At 45.3% G+C, this 21,217-nt stretch overlaps 1 protein-coding gene across 2 annotated transcripts in view; it reads left to right on the top strand.

Moving 5' to 3' along the window:
* The first annotated feature begins 566 nt into the window (after positions 1–566).
* The window catches only part of CCDC93 (coiled-coil domain containing 93), a 92,828-nt gene continuing 72,177 nt past the window's right edge, over positions 567–21,217 (top strand). The window contains exons 1-6 of one of the 2 annotated variants that reach the window (XM_044242606.1): positions 567–749; positions 4,953–5,066; positions 6,566–6,660; positions 14,887–14,998; positions 19,682–19,780; positions 20,566–20,622. In XM_044242606.1, the coding sequence (XP_044098541.1) occupies positions 708–749; positions 4,953–5,066; positions 6,566–6,660; positions 14,887–14,998; positions 19,682–19,780; positions 20,566–20,622 (519 nt within the window). In that variant the 5' untranslated portion in view covers positions 567–707. The remainder of the gene's footprint in view (positions 750–4,952; positions 5,067–6,565; positions 6,661–14,886; positions 14,999–19,681; positions 19,781–20,565; positions 20,623–21,217) is intronic. The other variant, XM_044242605.1, reaches the window with a different exon arrangement.

The following is a 21,217-nucleotide window of genomic DNA, read 5'->3' as shown; positions in this document are numbered from 1 at the left end:
CCCAGTTAGGGGTGTTGGAGGTAGGGAGACATTACCCCAAACCAGGTATCCTGAGAAACAAGACGCACTGCCTGGAACACTGAAGAAGCAGCGGGCGTGCAGCAACCTTTCTTGGAGGCTCTGTTCCCTGGTCCGTATACATATCGAGAAGTTAGCGCAAGTGCGCGTGAAGCAGGGGGACACCCCGATTCAGCTAGAACCGGGCCGAGGTCTGGAATTCCCAAACGCATTTCATGCTGGAATTTCAACACCAGACTGAGGGAGCTTCCAAAGTCCGGCTCGCGGAGCGGACAGCAACCCCACTGGGGGCATCCGATGCCTGTGAAACGCAGAGAGGGAGCCAAAATGCAAAATTTTGCGAGGTGAGGGAATCGCCCCTTTTGTGAAGGACTCGGAGAAAAGTGCGGAGCTCTGGAGCGCGGCTCCCGCGGAACAGCGGCCACGGAGCCCGGCCGGGACAGTATCTCCAGCTTCCCTCGCCGTCCGGCCTTCCCCCGGGGCGGCTCTCACGCAGGCGCAGTCGCGCCGCGCTCCCGTCCTAACGCGCATGCTCCGCCGGACAGCCGAGCTCCCGGCCGGCGGCGGCTGCAGCGACGACGGAGGAAGTTTCCGCTTTGCCTCCACCCCGGTAGCAGCTCCGCGGCCGGGGACAGCTTCCTCCGGGCGCTCCGCGAGCTTTGCTGCCGCCGCACGTCTGTCACAGGGCCATGGGGTTGCCCAAGGGCCCGGAGGGCCAGGGTCTCCCGGAGGTAAGGACCTCCCTCTCCCAGACACGTCCGGGTTCCTGGGAGAGGGCCGAGCCGGCGGGTGGCGGGCAGAGCGGCGCCCGGGAAGCGTTTGGAGCGCCCCGCCCCCTTCTCAGGTGTGTCCCAGGCGGGGAGAGCTGGCCTTATGCGCTGGGGACCAGGGAGGTCCCCCTGCCTGGGCGGGGGCGGGGACAAACTTCAGCCGCTCTCGGGTCCCCGGGGAGGGAGGTGGTCTTCCCAGCCCAATACCTAGCTCCACGCAGCCCCAGGCGCCGCGGGGCCAGAGGTCCTACTTCTCCCGGGCAGTGTCCCCCACCCCTGGCGCCGCAGGGCTCGCCCCGAAGCCCGGGGCTGCAGCGCCCTGGGAGTCACGAGACGCGTGCTGGGACGGTCCCGGCTCGGGTTGTGCAAAGGGCGGTGACCTTGTGGCGCCTCTTGCCGCCCCGAGGGGCCCGCGGGGTCCCGATACCCCCCACCCCAACTCGCCTCGGTGTGTGCAGGGAATGCACACCAGACCCTGTAGCAGCTGGAAGTTTGGGAACCGTGCGCGCACTGGGTTGTCTGCGGGAGGCGACGCGCTGTCCGGTGGGGCTGTGTGGCCCGGCAGTGCGCCTGGCGGAAGCGTGGCTGCTTCTCCAGAGCATAGCGGGTGCCTTTCCGTACAGCGGTGTCATTAAATACTCACTCGGTCCTAAGGGATAGGATGATCAGTGGTTTCCGGATTTCCACACTGGCTAGGCATAAAGGGAACGTGCATTTCCTTCTGGCTGCAAGTGTCATTCCTAGAGCTAGGTGGTTTGCAAGTGTCTTCTCTTCAGTCGTTTTACTCCAAAGCTAAGTCTAGTTTAGTTTACTAGATTCTGGAAAGAAATGGAACCCACACTGCACCTCTGTCCCCCTCCTAAGGTTTTGAAGCAGGCATTTGGCAGGAGGACTGATGCCTTGACATGGTGAGTGGTTCCTTACCTTTCAACCGCCTGTCATCCCACCCACCCGACCCGCTCCCAATCCTCAGTTCTTCATCCCACAAGTACCCACTAACTGAGGGATCGCTGTTCTGTGCATAAAAGCTGGGGATATAGTGATGGAAGGACAGATTTATCTGTGAGTGTGTGCGCGCAGAATGTAAGTCCATTTTGTTGTAATCTTAGGAAAACCTAAGAAATGTCCTGTTGTCAGAATCCTTTTATTGGGTAAAACCTTACATGCAAATTACATTGATGGAATGGGGGATTGTGAAGACTCAGAGCTGTATCCTGGTGTTTGATATTTCTTGTTTGTCACTTGTTTTAGGCTCTTACGAGTTTTTGCCTAACCTTTTGCTATAGACTCCTGTCTGGCCTCTCAGGTTCCACCTTAAATCCCTTTAATTCAGTGTCCTAAAGTACTATAAATGGGGATCTTTCTAAAATAAAAAGCAACATGGTCCTCTGAGTCCTTTGTGTAACCCTTCTCTGACTGCCAGGAGGCTGGGTCTGATTTGTCACTTTTCTGGGGGACCTAAGACAGTTCTTGGCAATTAGGAGGCACAGAGGGTAGATAGAGTTAAATTAGTATCATTCAGTTCAAAGACCAGTACATGTGAATATGGATAGTCTCTGTCATTAAGCTGTCACTAATCCAGTTAATTCTTTAAATTTAATTTTTTAAACCCTTTACTCTATGTCTGTGAAGGATAGAGAAGATAGCTAGACTTGGCACTGCCTTCCAGCTTCCATGAACTATAGTACAGAGCAATGAAAATTTAGAGCGCCTGGTTTAAGAGCTCACAGTCATTCATCTTTATCAGAATTTTAGTTTTTTAACAATGGCTGTATTAGCCAATCTGATGGCTTTTGATACCGTCAAGAGAGGGCATTCTTTCAGTCACTGTGTGTTAACCTGTGGCCCTTTCTCATTTTGTTTCAGTATTAATCTGTGAAGTGAATGTGGAGTCTTAACTAACAGTCTCCATTCAGTGTCTTGCACCAGAAGTTATTTCACAGATTATATTGCAAAACTATATATACTTCTCCTTTCTGGGGATGAGTGGATAAAAACCATGGGCCATGCATCTGCCTTGGGGTTGGCAGTGGGTGTTCATTAGGTCCAGGCAAACCACGAATAATCCTCCTGGGATGAAATGTCCTCTTCTTGGAAGTGTTTTCATGATTAGTGATGACTGAACAAATGAAAGGTTCATGTTTTACATCCTAGGAGTTTGAAGAAAATGCTTATATCATCCCATTTTTTTCTTCTACTCCTTCTTTGTGAACCATATTGCTCTTTACCTTCTCTTTTCTTTGAGTCTCCTCACTTAGAGATGTTGCTTAACTATCCCAGATCTTTTGCAAAGGAAGAGAAGGTGTGAATAATTAATATTACTTAATTTTTGCATGTCCCCTAAGAACGAGGAAATGCTTTGATAGCTTGGACCAAGGTGATTTGAGGAGTGAAACAAGGTGTTGCCTTTACCACCTCCTACTGCAAGAGATTGTCAGTCATTTTAATAATTCTTTGTTCAACTATTTGTTAATATGTAAGCTCCCTCTCCTGGCAATTTGTACTTCAAAATAAACTTGAATTTCCATTATCAGTGTCATGACTACGAAAACATTTTGTTAATCTATGACTGGCATAGGTCATGCACTTTGTGTGATGATTGAACATGTCATTCCGTATTTAATTGCCCTTTGAGTCTAGTGCTGCTTCAGAAGAGTTGTAAACATGACTGAATAAAATATTGTCCTCTCTTGATCCAGCTAATAGGCCATTTCAAAAGACAGGCATATATATTAACACCAGACATTTCACTCAGAAGAGGTTGATACTTAATTGTATGAATGGCTAGAACTATAAATAAAATAGAAATGCAGAGGAGTGACCATTTCTGGCTACATTTGTCAGGGTTGGCATCAAATAGGAGCTAGAATTTGAAGCTGGTTTCTGGGTGGTTAGGGAGTATCAGGAGAAGAGAAGGGGTATGAATAGTGAAGAAAGGGGAATGAGCCATGCTTGAGGTTGTCCATACCACGACTGGATTGTTCTGGAGGGAGGTGAAGGCTGGAGCTGAAAAGATAGGTTGCAGCCAAAGATCCAAATGCCAGACTAAGAATGTTGGAGTTTATCTTACAGACAGTGTATGATGTGTTAATGATAAGGTCTGGGGGATGAGCTAAAGAGGGAAGATCTGAAAGTTGTGATTTAGGAGGGAGGGAGGAAAACAGATTAACAGAAGGAAGATTGAGAGGCAGTTGCAGTAGTCCTGGCAGGAAGTGTAAATGAAAGGGAGGAGGTCAATGTGACATGTATAATAAAGCAGATGAGGTGAAAGCAGATGGAGGCAAAAGCACTAGAATATTTCAGTAGTTTTAAGTTGTCAACACCTGGGAGCAAAGGTAAGATACAACTTAAAATTTTAAAATCAGGTCCCTATTCCAATATATTAGATGAATTTATTATTTTTTTAAAGATTTTATTTATTTATTTATTTGACACTGATCACACGTGGGCAGAGAGACAGGCAGAGAGTGAGAGGGAAGCAGGCTCTCCGCCGAGCAGGGAGCCCAATGTGGGCCTCGATCCCAGGACTCTGGGATCATGACCTGAGCCGAAGGCAGAGGTTTTAACCCACTGAGCCACCCAGGTGCCCCTGAATTTATTATTTTTAAGGCGATCCCATTTTGTGGCAGTAATCATCCTTCAGTGGATCTGGGTTGAAAGCCCGCCTTGTATTTGCTTTAGAGATCTAAAGAGAAGTGCAGAGAAAGACACATATTTGAACTCCCTTCTTTGTTCTTGCTCTGTTTGTCAGTAGCTTTTGGGACCAAGATGTGCATAAAGTTTAAAAAAAACCAAAAACCTTGTTTTTGTCTGTTAGAAGTTTATTATTTAGTCGGAATCTGTCAAGTAAGCGATGCGTTAGAGAACAGGGAGGTAATATGCTGTAATCTGCCTGTCCCTGGTTTTCTTCAGCACCAGAGGCATAATCTGTATCGCCTGTGTGTCTTTTCTTGCCACCTGTGACAGTAAACACAGCTTATTGAGGCCTGAGGATGCTGTTCTTTGTGACTCTGGTGGCACTGTGTCCCCATGCTCCAGCATGAACACAGCAAGAAAGCCAATGTCACCAGCTCCTCAGCTATTAAATTGTGGCGTCAGAAATACACCCAGTGTTCCTTTATTCAAGGTGGATTTTAGCAGCCTAACTTTTGACTCTTCTTCTAGGTTGAAACAAGAGAAGATGAAGAACAAAACGTCAAGCTGACTGAAATTCTGGAGCTTTTGGTTGCAGCTGGATATTTCAGGGCACGAATTAAAGGTTTGTCACCTTTTGACAAGGTAAGAGGAAACCTTTCTAACCATTAGGCTGTGTTTTGTTGGGATGGAGTGGTTTACCAGGGCTGAGAAAAGAGGAAGATATTGTGTTTTTACTTTCTCTAATGTCCATGTTTCTCTTGGATTCAGGTTCATTATTAGAAGTGTTTCAATTTCCTATTACAAGAAAATAAAAATGTGTCAGTAGATATGCCTTGAATTCCTTTTCTGTGTACAGAGCTTTGGGAAGTGCAAAAAACATTAGAACTAGTTCTTCCTTTTAAGGAACTTACTGTTTGGGTGGAGAGAGAAAGGTTATGTGAGATAAAATCTGAGTTAATAAGGAGCTGTCCCAAGTCGAAGGCAGTCGTCCAACCAACTGAGCCACCCAGGCGTCCCAGGAGCTGTCCCAAGTCATTGTGCACACAATTGCCACATATTCTAATGATGGTTAGTTCTGAATTTGGAGGCAGTGAGTGTCACTATGCGGGGAGAGAAGTCACTATGGGTTGAAGTCTGTTAATTCAGCAGAACCTTCAAGAATCCTGTACAAGGATTCTTAATAAGTATTGAGGGCACAAAGATCAGACCAAGGCCCTGTACTCAAGGAGGCCAGCTTCTATAGAATAGGGAAGGGAGACAAGTAAAGCAGCATACTCAGTGTCATGATGTATTAAGTGCAGCAGAAATGAATATTCCAGATCAGACAGAACAGGCCAGGAAAGCTTCCCGGTGGAAGAAAGTGTTGAGTGCCCCAGTGGACCACAGCCTGGCTTGGCATAACAATCGCTGTGGACTGTTCTATAGTACAGATGTTGCGGCCTCACCCTTTGATATTTGGTTAGATCTGGGCTGGGGCCCGGAATCTGTATTTATAGGCATCTCACTGTGTTTAAACACAGCCAGAGATCAGAGTCCTCATCAAGCTATATCTAAAAAGTATTTAGCTGGAGTTGTTTTTTGTTTTTGTTTTTTACCTCAGAGGTCATTTGCACCTCTGAAAGGTCCTCTGCGAAAAGTAGAACAGGGATTCTTCTCTCCTTTAGATACATGAAAAAAACAAGATGTACGGAAATTCAGTAATGAGCCACAAATGTCAGCCTTGCTACTAACCTGTCTGATCTTCAAAACACGTAATTCCTCTGGAATCTGGCACTTACCTAAAACTGGATTAAGCCTTCTCCTGGCTAAGAGTTAATGTCTCAATATAAGGAGGATCTGTGAATGATGTTTGTTTCATAGTATAAGTCAACTTCTTGGTCACACTAGCCCCATCTGTGCCATGTGCGTACTGTCCAGTATGCACACAGGACATTTCCATCGCTGCAGAAGTTTTATTCGGCGGTACTGTTTTAGATGAGTTGTAGTTGATGGAGTCAGAAGGACATGTGCTCTCTCTCTAACGAGATACACTTTTGTATGATCATTGATTCTATAAAAAACTACATATTTTTCTCCCTTCCATTTCCTCCCCTCTCCCCAAACTAGAAGGAGAAAACAGGTATTTTCTTTGTGTCTTGCAGGTAGTAGGAGGGATGACTTGGTGCATTACCACTTGCAGCTTTGACATAGACGTTGATTTGCTGTTTCAGGAAAACTCTACAATAGGACAAAAAATGTAAGTTATTAGGGTTTGCCACAGATGAGCCTAAAGGGGGAGAAGGGAATGAACTTTTGAGTATTCTCTATGTGCCAAAAATTGTGCTAGATGCCTTACATATTTTGTTTTGATTTTCATTGCAACAGGTATGTATTATCACAGTTTTATAGATTATGAAACGGAGTTTGATAGAAGCCACAGTCACAAAGCTAGTCTATACATCATTTAATGCTCAGACTATTCTCTTTCTCACTCTCTTTTTCTAGTTTCATTGAGAGATTATCGTCACATAACATTGTATTGATTTAAGATGTACAACACAATGATTTGGTATATGTATTGCAAAATGATCACCACAGTAAGTTCAGTTAACATCCATCACTTCGTATAGCTATAAATGTTTTTTCTTGTGATATGAACTTTTTCTTTTTTTTTTTTTTTTGAACTTTTTCTTATCATAACTTTATGTGAACTTTGTTATCACAACTTTTTCTTGTGATGTGAACATCTACGCTCTTGGCAACTTTCAAAATACACAATACAGTATTGTTAACTCAAGTCTCCTTGCTGTACATCACATCCCCAGGACATATCTATCTTATAATTACAAGTACCTTTTGTACTTCTTGTCACCCTTCCGCCAGTTCCCTCACCCCACACTCTTTACCTCTGGCAACCTCCAGTCTGTTCTCTGTTTCTGTGAATTCAGTTACTTTAGACTCCCGCATACACATGAAAATATACAGTATTTGTTTTTCTCTGACTTCTTTCACTTCGCATAATGCTCTCAAGGTCCATCCATATTGTTGCAAAGAGCAGGATTTCCTTTTTTTTTTATGGTGGAATAATGTTCCAGTGTGAACACACACCATATCTCCTTTATCCATTCTTCCATGGATGGACACTTGGGTTGTTTCCACAGTTGGCCATTGTAATGCTGCCATGAATGTGGGGCTGCAGGTATCTCTTTAAGATCCTGATTTCATTTCCTTCTGTTAAATACCCAGAATAAAATTGCTGGGTCATAGGTAGTTCTATGATTTTTTAGAATTTTTTATTTTTCTATTTTCTGAGGAACATCTATACTGTTTTCCATAGCCGGTGCACCAATTTACAGTCTCACCAGCAGTGGACAAAAGTTCCCCTTTCTCTGTGGCCTTGCCAGTGTTAGTTATCTTTTTTGTTAGTCTTTTTGAGTTTAAACATTCTAACAAGTGGGAGGTAGTATCTCACTGTGGTTTTGATTTGCATTTCCCCCAATGATGAGTGATGTTCTGCAGCTCTAATAGTTTTTCTGATACTCTCTAAGAGTGTCCCAGACTACTTAGTTTATCTCTTTCCAAAGGCAGCTGGAAGGAATGTACTGGATGGAAGCTGAGCAGAGTGAGAAGAGACGCTTTCCCTCCCCTTTGCTTCTTCGTAAGGCAGAGCTGCACTTTGCCTGCCACTGAGAGAAGGCAGCATGGACTCCCTATTACAGGTTTCACCTGAGTGGACCCCACCCAGTCTTCCGTAGCTCACCAGGGGTTTGGTGATCTCATTAGACCACTAGGCTCCCACATTCTGCCCTGCCCTGCCAGTGGGCAGCTGTGTAACCTTGGACAAGCCTCCGGTCCCTTATCTGTCAGGAGAGATATTTGTGATTTCAGATCTGTGTGCATCTGTGACTTAATTTTTCTGAAGCTTAATCCTCCCCCAGGAAAAAACTCTTCCAAATGGATTGAAGGTAGTTCACAAATATGTATATGAAGCAGTGATAGAGAAAAGGCAAAGCAAAGCAAAGGGAAAACAAACTGAGGTGGGGATAAGGCTACAACATTTGTCACAGGCCACAACATGCTGTGCTTTTTTTTTTTTTTTTATAAGGGTGAGCCACAGACTTGGCTCCAGGCTTTCTGGCAGCCAACAAAAAGAGAAACGCATGATAAATTACCCAATTCATAGTTTCCAGGCTGAAGAAAAATCGGTATCACCGAAATTCTTACAATAACAGGACCAAAGGACATCTCTGGGCTGCTCGTTAAAGAGGACATTCTGTTCTCTGTGACACTGAGCTCCTCAGTGCCCGGCCATGAATAGCTGAGCTCTGCATCTGGAGCATCTGTCACTCTGGGACCGTGGCATTGCAGTCAGTGACCTGTCAGTGAAAAGTTCTTACTAGGAGTCAGTGGGATGGAGTCTGTGTGTGTGGCTCTGCTCTCTGCTGGCTGGGCTTAATCCAGACATGTGTTTTTTATTTTATTTTTTATTTTATATTATTTTGTTTTTATTGTGTAGGTGACACATTCATGAAGTTTAAAAAAAAATTCAAATACTGCCAAAGGGTACAACATATACTGCTAACCACTCTCCCTATTCCCATTCTATAAAACCCTGGTTTTATTCCCTGGAAAGAACCATCTTTGCCTGTTTAGCTTTTAGATTTTTTCAAAGAGCTCACTTCCATATCTCTAATTATGTATTTTTCATTTAAATCTGATAAGAGGAGGAATTTAGCTCACCTGTGCTACTCACTACATCCCCTTTGCCTCTCCTCTTCCACTTTTGTAATTATTATCTGTTTTTCTAGGATTAGTTGGATAGCTTTAATCAATATAAGCTTCTGTTTCTTGACTCATTTATATGAGATGGTTTCTCCTGGCTCCTAGCTATGTAGGGTAAATGTTTTTGCTCTCCATTTTTCCTTCTTCCTTTCAGCCTCCATTTACCATCATATCATTACTCTTACAATGTTTAGAGCATAATATTTATGGTCTGTTTTCTGTAATAGCAATTAAATTGTCCATGCTTTATCTACAGGTAGATTCTAAAAGTAAATCTATAAATAGTGTTTACAATAAGAACTAAGAATTGTGATGGTGCCAGAGAAAAAGAAATATAATCTTTTGGACGACAATGGTGCTGTTGGTGGAGAATATTCAAATATTACAGTCAAAAAGAATCCTTATTTATTCATTGACTCACCAAATATTTATGGAGTCCCGCCTATGGGTCAGGCAGGCATTGTTCTGGGTACTTAGGGTATGTTAATGAAACATGTCCTGCCCTCACAGAGCTTAGAGTCTTCGGCGGGGAGACAGACCAGAAACAGCTAATTTAATAAATAATCGAATTACATATAGAAATAATATGTGCTATGAAAAAAAAATTACAGCTGGAATGGTATATGAAGAGGAACATGCTTTGGAGGCAGTTGTGTGACTTTAAGTCAGCATGGCCTCATTGAAGAGGTGATATGGGAGCTAAGACTTGAGAAAAGAGGGTTCCAAACAAAGGAGACGGTGAGCGTGAAGGCTCCCAGTAGAAGCTTGCTTGGTGTACAGTGAGCTGGAGCGGAGGGAACAATGGGAGAGGGGCAGACAGGTTGTAGGGGCCAGATCGGGTAGAACTTCGTAGGTCAGAGTAAATAAAGGCTTTAAGTTTACTCTGAGCAAGATGGGAAATTCTTGAAGGGTTTTGAGCAGAGGAGGAACATAATCTGTTCATAATCGGATTTAGAAGGACCCCTCTGATTACTGAGTGAGGGGATGAAGTTGGCAGCAGGGAGCTTCTTAAGCATACTGTAGCCATGCTCAGGGGAGAAGATGGTGGCCAGGACAGTGGGCTAGCAGTGGAGGGATTCTGGATCCTCTTTGAAGGGAGAAACAACAGAATGTCATGACAGATTGGATCTGGGTGTGAGTAAGAGCAGAGTCAAGACTGGTTCTGAGGGGTTTGGCCTGAGCAAGTGGAGGTGGTCTGTACAAAAAGTCACTGAAAATCAGGCTTGCTGTAATTTGCCTCATGTTTATCCAGCTTATTTTCCTTGAGTTTCTGATTGCCTTTTTCTTTTTCCCACAAAGAAGCACCATATCCTTACCTATAGCTAAGATTGACCAGATTCTTTCTTAGTCTGTTTATTAACATAAATTCACTATCTTCTCAAAGATATCCCTGAATGAAGCCTCTTTCTGTTTCAGTTTAAGTGATTGCTTTTGACACCTGCAGCACCCCTGACGTTCTGGGATTTCATTAGTGCATTCTTTCTGCACCAGTCTTCCCATTTCCTAGGTTCCATGTAGCCCTTCTTCCTAAACTCCCTTGGTGTTTTAGAGTGGTTCTTAGCCCCTTTTTCACTTTCGTGTCCTTGAGAGTTATTATACTTTCCCAGCAGTGACACTACTCTTAACAGATACTGGAGTGCAGTGTTTTTATACAGATTCTTAATCTGAAATCTAAAAAACAATGAAAACAGGCTTCTTTCATTCTACGTGTGGGTGCAAAATTGATTTGGGAACAAAACATGACCTGAACTTTCTTAAGGCTTTTTATAGTCAATATGGACCCCACATAGGTGAACATTCATAACTTTTGCTGCAGAAATAATCATTTCAAGTCTAGATTTCACTTGGGCTCTACATAATATATAGTATATGCCTGTTAGGTCCATGAAAGTGCAAACATCTAAAAAGTTGTGAATTCTGAAACACATGTGCCCCCAGAGGGTTTGGATAAAGGGTTGAGGATATCCAGTAGTATGTTCTCTGGTAGGTACTTGGTGTGTTTTAAGTGCAGAGCCATGGACTGTAATTGTGGGCGAAGCTGAGGGCAGCAGTTTGCAGGACTGAAGATCCACCAGCCTCTAGCAGTGCATCAGGCATTCGGGTCTCTGTTATCTGTAAAAGAAATGCCATAGCCACAGTGTACTGAGTTATTCAAAAGTCTTTTCTGTTTGGTTTTCTAATATGTTCTGGTTGTGTGAAATTTGGACTTAATACTGCCTTCTGTTTGCATGCCTCAGTATGTCCCAGCTGATGTGATGAGGGGCCAGATAGCACTGTCTGAGGAGTGCACTTAGCTCTTGAGGGCGTCGTTATCTTTCAGGCTCTTTTCTGTGTGTGCCCAATTGAGGACTCTCTGTTCTTGTTGATCCTTTTTCCTGAAGGGTTTCATGAGCTTCTGCCTTCTGTCTATACCCTCCTTCTGTCTATACCCTCCCAGCCTTTCCTAAAGTCCCGTACTACAGAGTCCTGTGCTCAGAGGTCATGAGAATTTTAGGCCCATAATGGAGTGCGGTAACACACAAGTGTGAGGCACCTGTGTGCAGAGCACTTGTGCACGCATTTTACTGTTTCATCTTCACTATACGTTCAAATAAGGAGGAAAGGCATTTTTTCCTCATTTTATGATGGGAGTACTGGACCAGAGGGATCAGGTGACTTGCCAAAAGTCTCAGAGCCAGTGATGGAGCTGGAATTTGCACCCTGATTCAATTCACTCTCTTTCAAACTGTTTGCAGTGGAGAAGGAAACCATGTACTGAACACTTAAAAACTGAAGGAATCCAACCAATCACCTGTAGTCGCAAGTGGGCATTGTTCAGTCTTAGGCTAGGAAACCTGACGGGGGACCTCTGCATTTGTCATTTTCCCAGATTTTCAGAAAGTCAGAGAGTCTACCCTGAGCTACAGGGAGAAACAGATAGGGGCTGGTGGACTTCCACAAGAAGTTCTCCTGACTTTTCTCCCTTCCCCCCAGCCTGCCTGCGTCCCCCCCACCACGTCCCTCTCTCAGTCCAGCAGTATTTGTGCCTCCAGCTGCTTCCGTATGCTGCGAGTAAGACCTCAGTCTTGGCAGTGAGTTCTGGGAGGCAGGTTTAATAGGCTTATAAACCCCGAGATGACCCGGGGCATCCTTCCCTCAGGGCCTTTATGACCCAGGAAGGTAGTCAGTCTCTGATCAGTGGCCAGAGACAACTCGGTCTGAAAGTAGAGAGGGTTGAGCTGGATAGTGTTGGGGGTCTGAGCCTCTTGTTTTTAAGCTACTGAATGGTTCCATGCAACCAGTAGCCCTCTGCAGCCTCAGATCTGTAGCCACTAGGGGGAGCTTTCCTCCCACTGAACCAAAATATAACTGAGCAGAAAAGCCAGGTGTCTATCAACAGTTAATACCTGCCCTGAGCAAGAATGCCAAGTCCTTCATTTGCTAAGCTTGGAGTTCAGGATGCAGAGCCAACTAAGCACCAGCCTCTTCCCCTTACAAGTTTCAAGGAAATTAAACAGAGTCTGATGGAGATTAAAATAAAAAATAAAGTGTGTTGTAGAGAGAGCCTTAGATACGCTCTCAACTGGGTTTGTTAATACTTACCTACCAAACTATCCCATTTGAGCCCCAGCAACAGCTGGCCAGCCAATGCTTTCCCATTGGGTAGCCACACTTCTTGTGACCAGAAAGATGCATGTGTCCCAAAGACATGCTGGTCAGAGAGAAGAGATTGCAGTAGTGGCCGAGAGCCACAGGACAGTGTCCTTCCATGCCTCGGACCTTCTGGATAATTCACATATGCACTCCCTCTGTGGGAGGTGAAAATGTTCTCTCCTAGGCTTCCCTCCTGGGAGATGGGTGTCCCCTCCTTCTGTGAATGTATACAGTAGGGTGTCCGTCTTCCCCTGACCATATTTTTTTCTCTTAACATATTGGACTGGACATGGCTGTTGTGATCCATGGAGCTGTGGGCATGACTCTTTCTCTTTTAGCAGTCACAACCTTGGTGCCAGGAATAAACATAGTTTTGTAGTGTGTTCTCCAGGGACCATTCCTTGGGAAGCTGTTTAGCTTTTCTCCCTAGATTGTACTTAGTTCCCACCAAGACTGAGAGCATAGAATCTACTAAGGGCAGCATAGATAAGACAATAATTGCTCTCACTCAGGCCTTTGTTCGTTGTTGGTCTTAAGGGTGTCTGTTTTTTGGGAAGGATTATGGAGCTGCAGAAAGATAAGTTTCCTTGTTCCTTGAACAAGAAATCCTTCAGGTAGACCCAGACTTGCTGAATTTGAATCATCTAGTAAGACCTGGGAAAATAGTCTTCACTTTGAGATAAGACTACAGGAGCTGCTGTAACAGGCTAAGGTTATTTTTTAGAAGGGTTTTAGGTGGGACTGTAACCTAAACTATCCATGTAAGCTGAGCTAGATGCCCCCATTTCTCCATATGGCCCCACAAGGACATGCCTTGTGACTGTTTCTCAACAGTCACACTAAATAACCCACTAAATAACCTCTGCTCTCTCCTCTTGAATCTGATCCAATTAGGATGTAAGAAACAAGAACCCAACATCTGGAGATCAAGTATCAGCTGAGTAGAGAAGGAAACTGAAGTCTGCCATGGTGTAGACTTGCCCGCAGTTGGCTCTATCACTCCAGCCGTAAAAGTGCCCCACCCGGGTCCAGGCAGGAGCAGGGGGAGGATGCTGGCCTCCTGAATGGAGCTAGAAGGATGCTCTGGGGTCTCAGGGAGCCCCGTTCTTCCCCTCCCTACTCCCTGATGTTTTCTAGGACTGAAGCAAGGTGTTGGAGAGAGATCAGAGTGCCCCCCCATGAGAAGCAGAAAAATTCTGCTCCCTGGACAAAAAGAACTAGGGCATGGTTTCCCCAAATCTGGGATTAATTTTAAAGTATTAAAAAAAGAAAGGCTATCTTTTTATTTTAAAAACACTTTTATGCAATAGTGAAGAACTCAAAAAAAAAATTTTTTTTTCCAGTATAGGGCCCCATGTTTTGTCTTAATATTCTGGGCACCCAGCACAGGGCCTGGTAATATTTGTTGCCTGGATGATATTTAGAACCATTTTTTTAATATGTAACCTAGTGGTTCCCAGATCTTTGGAAAAAGTAGGTCAGTGTTTAACAAAATGTAAAAGAACATGGGACACTGAAAACTTCCTATTTTACCATGTAAGGATGTTCAGTAATAATTACTACCTCAGACATCACCACAATTTCATAAAGAAATGGTATGGTTTAAGGGGTGCCTGGGTGGCTCAGTGGGTTAAAACCTTTGCCTTCGGCTCAGGTCATGATCCCAACGCCTTGGGATCGAGCCCCGATTCGGGCTCTTTGCTTGGCCAGGAGCCTGCTTTCCTTCCTTTCACTCTGCCTGTCTCTCTGCCTGCTTGTGATCTCTGTCTGTCAAATAAATAAATAAAATTAAAAAAAAAAAAAAAGAAACGGTGTGGTTTAATATAAAAAAGATAGGGAGAAAAACATTCTGGAATAAAGCATGAAAGCAGTATTGTGGCCTCAGCCACATGCATACACACACATCTAAATTGTGCTTATTTTTCTCATTTTGCAGGCAGCCAGGAGAAGTTTGGTCACGGTCTGGCGCTGAGAAGCCCCAGATTCTTCTGGAATGCCGCCCAGACTTGAGAGATGTCTTAAGGGCCACTTAGTGTGTTCTCACTCTTTGCTGGTTTTTTCCAAACAGAGCACTATCCGAAAAAATCGTCTCAGTCCTGCCAAGGATGAAGTGTCCACACCAGCTGGAGCCCCACCAGATCCAGGGCATGGATTTTATTCACATATTTCCTGTTGTCCAGGTGAGAGCCTCTTCATGCTTTCTTGTCCTCTGCAGGTCAGAATCCCCATAGCGGGTCTGGCTGTCAGGCCGTCTGGCCTAGATCCTGGACCTCATGGGTATGGTGTGGAATTGGTGGAGCCCGGCAGGGTGATGCCCCCTGATGGCATCCTCAGGAGACAGTACTCCATCCCTTCCACTCTGGTTTCACCGTCCTCTGTCGTGATCTTTGAACGTTCCCATTAACTGGTTTTCATTGCCCTTTTGGTAAAGATAGAACTCCGTAGCAGCCCGTGCCCTGGACCTGTCCCACCTGTCGAGCCTGACCTTATTCCATGCTCTTCTTTGCTTTATCTGTTCTAGCTTCTCTCACTTTCTTTCCGATTTTCTCATACATATTATTATGCTTCCTCCTGTCACAGGGCCTTTCCCTCAGGCTGCAAGGTTTTTCTCATTTCCTACTTAATCCATATTCATCTTTCAGATTTCAGTTCTACCAAACCTCCTCGAGAAAGCTTCCATTGACCCCCTCCTAATCTAGAACAGCCTCCTTTGCCGTATTCACTCCTCCTGGCCATATTCCTTTCCTTCGTAGGAATCTTTCTTGCTATCGTTTGTAACCACTTCTGCCCCTCCTGTCAGACGGTGAGCTTCTTGGGGGCAGGCACCATAGCTAGCTGCCCTGCTCACTCTAGTGTCTCCAGCACCTCGTGGAATGTCTGGCACCGTGTCGGCAGTTAGTCTTTATTTGATGACTGGATGTCTAATGGGAGCTTGTTTTTACCCTGGCTGTTTCCCAAGGCTCTGTGATTAAGTGGCTCACGCTGTACAACCCCCTACATCCTTGCAGTCTGGTGTCTATCCTCCTCTGGGCACTGTGAAAAGAGGAGACGCAAAGGGCCTGCTGTGTGAACAGCGCTTTGCAAATGATCCTTATAGAGTTCTTTGAAGCACCTATTATAATCCCAGTCATTATGTCTGAGGCAAGGAGATACAGAGAGTAACTGATTTGCTTAAGGCCAGAGAGCTGGTGTGCAGACAAGCAAGATTCCCGTCTGAACTCCTTGTCACTGGACCTTGTACTGTTCCCACTCTGCCATTCATGCAGCCCCTGCTTGAATAGTCTTCCAGTCCTGTGGTAAGATTATTATTATTAGTTAATATCTTAGTTAAGATATTATTAGACTGGAGACTTCCTGGGTTCAGATCTTGGCTCTGCCATTTAGCTGCATGACCTTGGGTAAATGACTTAACTTTGCATCTGTTAAATAGAAACAGTAGTAGTACCTGTCTGACAGGATGAGAATTAAGTACATTAATATGTAGCTAGCACTCAGCTGAGGGACCAGCATGTTTTAGTAAGTGCTTTGTAAGTGTTCCACAGTCTTTTCTGGTTTTGTTACTATGTTTGGGAACTTCCCCTGAAATAGACTTTCAGTCAAATCCCTTAAAGTCTGTAAATAGGAAGCTAAGGCTTTAACTCAGAATTTGATTCATTGGCTTGGTTGGACTTTCTCCCTCTGATGCAGCAGGAATGGTACATGGTCCTTTTTGTGAAAACAGGAAGTAGAGACCCTTAGTTGATTATCAGTGAAACTTCCATCACCACCATGCTGTGAAGTTGTTGGCTTTTCCCCCAAAGCCTGAATCTCTAGTGATTCAACCTTACTCAGCCCTAAGCTAGAACTTTGAGTGCAAAACATCTGGTCCAGGTAGGAGAAGGTGATGAAAGGGAAGTGATCTTCTGGCATTAGTTTGGGCTTTTAGAACATCTAAATGTTCTTTTTTATTTATTTATTTATTTTTATTTACTTGACAGACAGAGATCACAAGTAGGCAGAGAGGCAGAGAGAGGGGGAAAGCAGGCTCCCTGCCGAGCAGAGAGCCCGAGGCAGGGCTTGATCCCAGGACCCCGGGATCACAACCTGAGCCGAAGGCAGAGGCTTTAACCCACTGAGCCACCCAGGCGTCCCCATCTGAATGTTCTGTGCTGTACGTGGAATGCTGGAGGGCCTCCTGTCTGGGTGTGAGAACCAACATTAATAGTTACCAGATTTGTTAATTACATGTGTCTGTAAAATTTTAAAGCAAAAATGGAGACGATCTATGGTTGCCACCTGTATCTTGCCAGGCAAGAAATCTTTAAGAGTAACAACTATCAAAATAAACAGACTCTTAAATACAGAAAACAGACTGGTGGATGCCTGAGGGGAGGCAGGTGGGGGTCGAACAAAATAGGTGAAGGGAATAGTAAAGAGGTACAAACTTCCAGTTATTGAATAAATAAGTGACAGACATGAAAAGTACAGCCTAGGGAATATAGTCAATACTACTGTAATAACATTGTGTGGTGACATATGGTGACTGCATTTATTGTGGTGAGCACTGAGTAATGCATAGAATTGTCGAATCACTATGTTGTGCCCCTGAAACTAATATAACACTGTATATCAGTTATACTTCAATAAAGAAATTATAACAACTGTCTTTCTCTGTCATTTCCTAAAAGAAAGGCCTTTTAACCCCCAATCTCGGAATAAAGGATAGTCCCTTAAGTGGAATACTATGAAAGTATTATGAAAAACTAACCACATACTTGTAGTTTTTGCCCGTTTTGCTGGAGACCAGTAAAGAGCAGTCATCAAACTAGCTGTCTTGTGTACTTGTAGAGGCTCACCACCTGTGTTCACACTGTTTAGCACTAGGAACACTCTGAATGGCAGCCCCGAGAAGAATGGGTCTAACTTCCAACCCCAGTAGTTCTTGGTCCTATCTTTTCCTTCCATGCCGGACATGGGAATCCTGTGAGGGTAGGTACTTTGCTTGAATGCTGGGGGCCCACAGCAGAGCTCGGCTGTCTAAGAGGTTCCCTCCAAAGCCCTTCACTCTAGGACCTCCAAAACGGTGACCGGTTCTCTGAATCCTAACACTCCATACCTTTCTTATCACATCACACTCACCAGGATCCAGCCAAGTAAAAAGTCGGTGTAGATCTAATTCATGGAGGAACATCTGAAAAAGAAACAACTTTGAGAGTCCAGAAGCTGCATCTCCCCATCCAAAGAAAAGCAGAGAGAAGTTGAGTTGAGCAGGGAGTCAGCCTCCTTATTTGTCTTGGGCTGTGATGCTGGGTGAGGTGTGGGAGAGGGGCTACAGAATCTCTGAATACTGTCCAATCTTTTGTCCTTGCTTCTGGGTTTTAGTGCCCGAGGTCCTTGTTTGGAGGTGGGGTGAGTGGAGTGATGAAAATAAATGAAACTAACAATAAAGATATATTCCTTCTAGAGTTCTTTGCAGCCATCCCCATCTTGGGCAGCGATTTCCTGAACATGTCCTTTACTTGAGTTGGCTGTCCTCTGTGAGCAAGCATCCCATCCATCCCTGTTGGAGCACCATGCCGTATGCCATGTGTCTGCTTTCCTTGGTAGCTAAGGCTTGCCAAGTATGCTGTGCTCATGGGGAAATACAGCTACTGTCCATGTACTGCTTTCGAGACGTACTAGCTGTCTGGACAGAGCATGGCGACTCAGACAGATGGCATCCCCCTCCATGATGCTCTTTTGTTATAAAGGGATTGCATGAAGAGCCAGGGAGGAGAGGCAGAGGCTGTGTTTCTGTATCCTGCATTCTTACTCTCAGCACCAGCGTCTTCCACAGGTGCTGGGGGGGGTGTCTGTGTGTGTTGTCACTAACTGGAGCTTTAAGTGGGGAGCACTGAAGAACAGCTGTTTCTGCATATCAGCCCAGTGCAGCTAGAAAACAAAGCCTGTATGTCCAGTCTTCCGGTATGGGAGAGACTGAGACTCCCAGCCTTGTGCTTGCTACTTGCGGAGCAATGGACAGGTCTCTGAGCCTCAGGTTCTGGACTGCGTGGCTGGCATGATATTGTGTGGATTAAGACAGCCAATGCTGGAGTGCCTGGTGGCTTAGTTGGTTGGGCAACTGCCTTCGGTTCAGGGCATGATCCTGGAGTTCTGGGTTTGAGTCCCGCATCGGGCTCCCAGCCCCATGGGGAGTCTTCTTCTCCCTCTGACCTTCTGCCCTCTCGTGCTCTCTCTCTCTCAAATAAATAAATAAAAATCTTAAAAACAAAACAAACAAACAAACAAAAACAGAGCAAATGCTGTGAGTGCCTTGCTCCCTTGAAGCCTAGGGCTGTATAATCAACCAGCCTGAATTTTTGGGAGGTCATTGCAGTCAGTGAAACAAGGGATCGTACTAGACGTTCTCTGAGGCTCTCTTCCGTCTCTCTGGTCTGTGGCACCGGCAGCACAAGAAAGAGTGATGTTCAGATCTGCCACTAGAACCAGGGGGCTGTGTGACTAAATTCGTGTTGTGCTTCAGGCATTTACAGAGCATTCTAGTGCTTAGGATTTCATGTGCTCCCACAGTAGCTCTATGAGGTGAAAGAAACGATATATTCTCACCTCTACACAGAGGGACACTGAGGCCTGAGCATCCAACATAAGGCTTTAAGCCTCCTGCACAGCGGCTCTGCTCTTGATCCCAGTGGATCTCAGCATCTCGGATGCTCAGCGGGCTGCTTTTTGCATAGGACAGTAGGTGTGGATAGTTTCTCATCACTCAGCCAGTTCAAATATTGGGTTCAAGTGATTTGGGTTCACGGGTTGTACCGTCTCAGAGTCGGCCTTTACCGCAGTGATGGTTCATCCCAAACCTCTCATTTCCCACCTTTCTTTCCCAGTGGCTGGTGAAGCGAGCTATAGAAACCAAGGAAGAAATGGGGGACTACATCCGCTCCTACTCCATATCCCAGTTCCAGAAAACCTACAGTCTCCCCGAGGTCAGTATTCTCCTCTTCTTTTCTCGTCCAGTATACATGAGGGTACACTTAGAGACTCCCCAGGGAGGAGCAGAGTGAACTCGGACCCATCTGCGGGATGTCTGTGCCCCCGCCTGGCCAGCATTGATAGCAGGCCTCCTGGCTCGTCAGAACTGCCTCTTCAAATGGGCGCTGATATAAAGCCCTGCAGTCTTGTCCTTTTCTCTCAATTTTAGTACTTGAGTCAGAACTCTTATTAAATCATAAGAACATGAGTGTATTTTTTTAATGATTGTATAAAGCTTTTCAAGAGACCACATAGGTCATTGTCTAGGGCATTCCTATAGTACCAATTTAATAGTAACCTCCCCTACTGCGATAATAACACATAGCTCTTGAGTCCTTACTGCTCAGCCCCAGCCCTTCACATGCCTTCTCTTTAAGCTTCATAGCCACTCCTTGACGTAGGTGGTGGGGTCCCTGTTACCAGATGGTGAGACTGAGGCTTGGAGACTGAGTCGGTTGCCGTGGGTGTCAGAGCTCATCAGGGTTTGAATGAGAACACTTGGCTTCAGTACTACACTCCGTGGTCCCCTCTTTCTTACCACCGTGGGACCTGTTCTGGAGCCATCTGCAGAGGCCCTGGCTTCTTCCCGTGAACGTCATCGTCCACTTTGTTAGAAGGTGGAAGCTCCTGTAGGCAAAGCTGTGATGAGAAATCAGTTTGTAAGACAGGTTTCTAAGAAGTCCAGTTGAGTTTCAATCTTCACACACCATTTGTTTGATCCCTGTGTTTTGTCTTGCAGGATGATGACTTCACAAAGAGAAAAGAAAAGGCCATCAAGACAGTTGTTGACCTTTCAGTAAGTTCCCCTGCCCCTGTGTGAGGGAAGGACATAGGTTCATAGCCTCCAAATAGCCCCGTGATTCAAATCCCAAAGCCCTTGCCCAGTCCCTCCTGGGATTGCCTAGGTGCTGACCTCAAGTAGGTGTGTGAGTGAGGCCCCGCCTACCTCAGTGTCCATACCTGCACCCTGGCATTCATGGGTAGAAAATGCCACAACCGCTGCCCTATGTTTTTCTTCGTTGCAGTTTTCTGGGAGGAATTTTCCAGATCCAAAGTCTTTCCTCATTTGTGCCAGTGGCAGGTGTCAACTTTGAAGAGCTCCTTTGAATTGGAGCTGGCAAATTGAGGTTAGCATCCTATGGTGGCTCTGGAGAGGCAGAGCAGCTCCTGAGTTTTGTGTGACAAACTGGGATGGCCTTGGCCACCCACACAGTGGATCTTAACTGTGGAGTCTGCACTCAGGCACCCACTGCCCCGGCTGCGAGGGGCAGTGGAGAGCTTTTCAAACCTTTCTAGGCCAGCCCAGCAGAACCTTATCGCCAGCACACACCCCACCCAGCCCCAGCCTTCCTACTGGAGCTGCTGGGAATGAAGCCCCAGTGCCTGGGGGC

The sequence above is a fragment of the Neovison vison genome, chromosome 3 (genome assembly GCF_020171115.1).
Source record: "Neovison vison isolate M4711 chromosome 3, ASM_NN_V1, whole genome shotgun sequence".
NCBI lineage: Eukaryota > Metazoa > Chordata > Mammalia > Carnivora > Mustelidae > Neogale > Neogale vison.
Note: the sequence above shows the minus strand (reverse complement) of the source record. Positions and strands in the feature narration are given on the sequence as shown.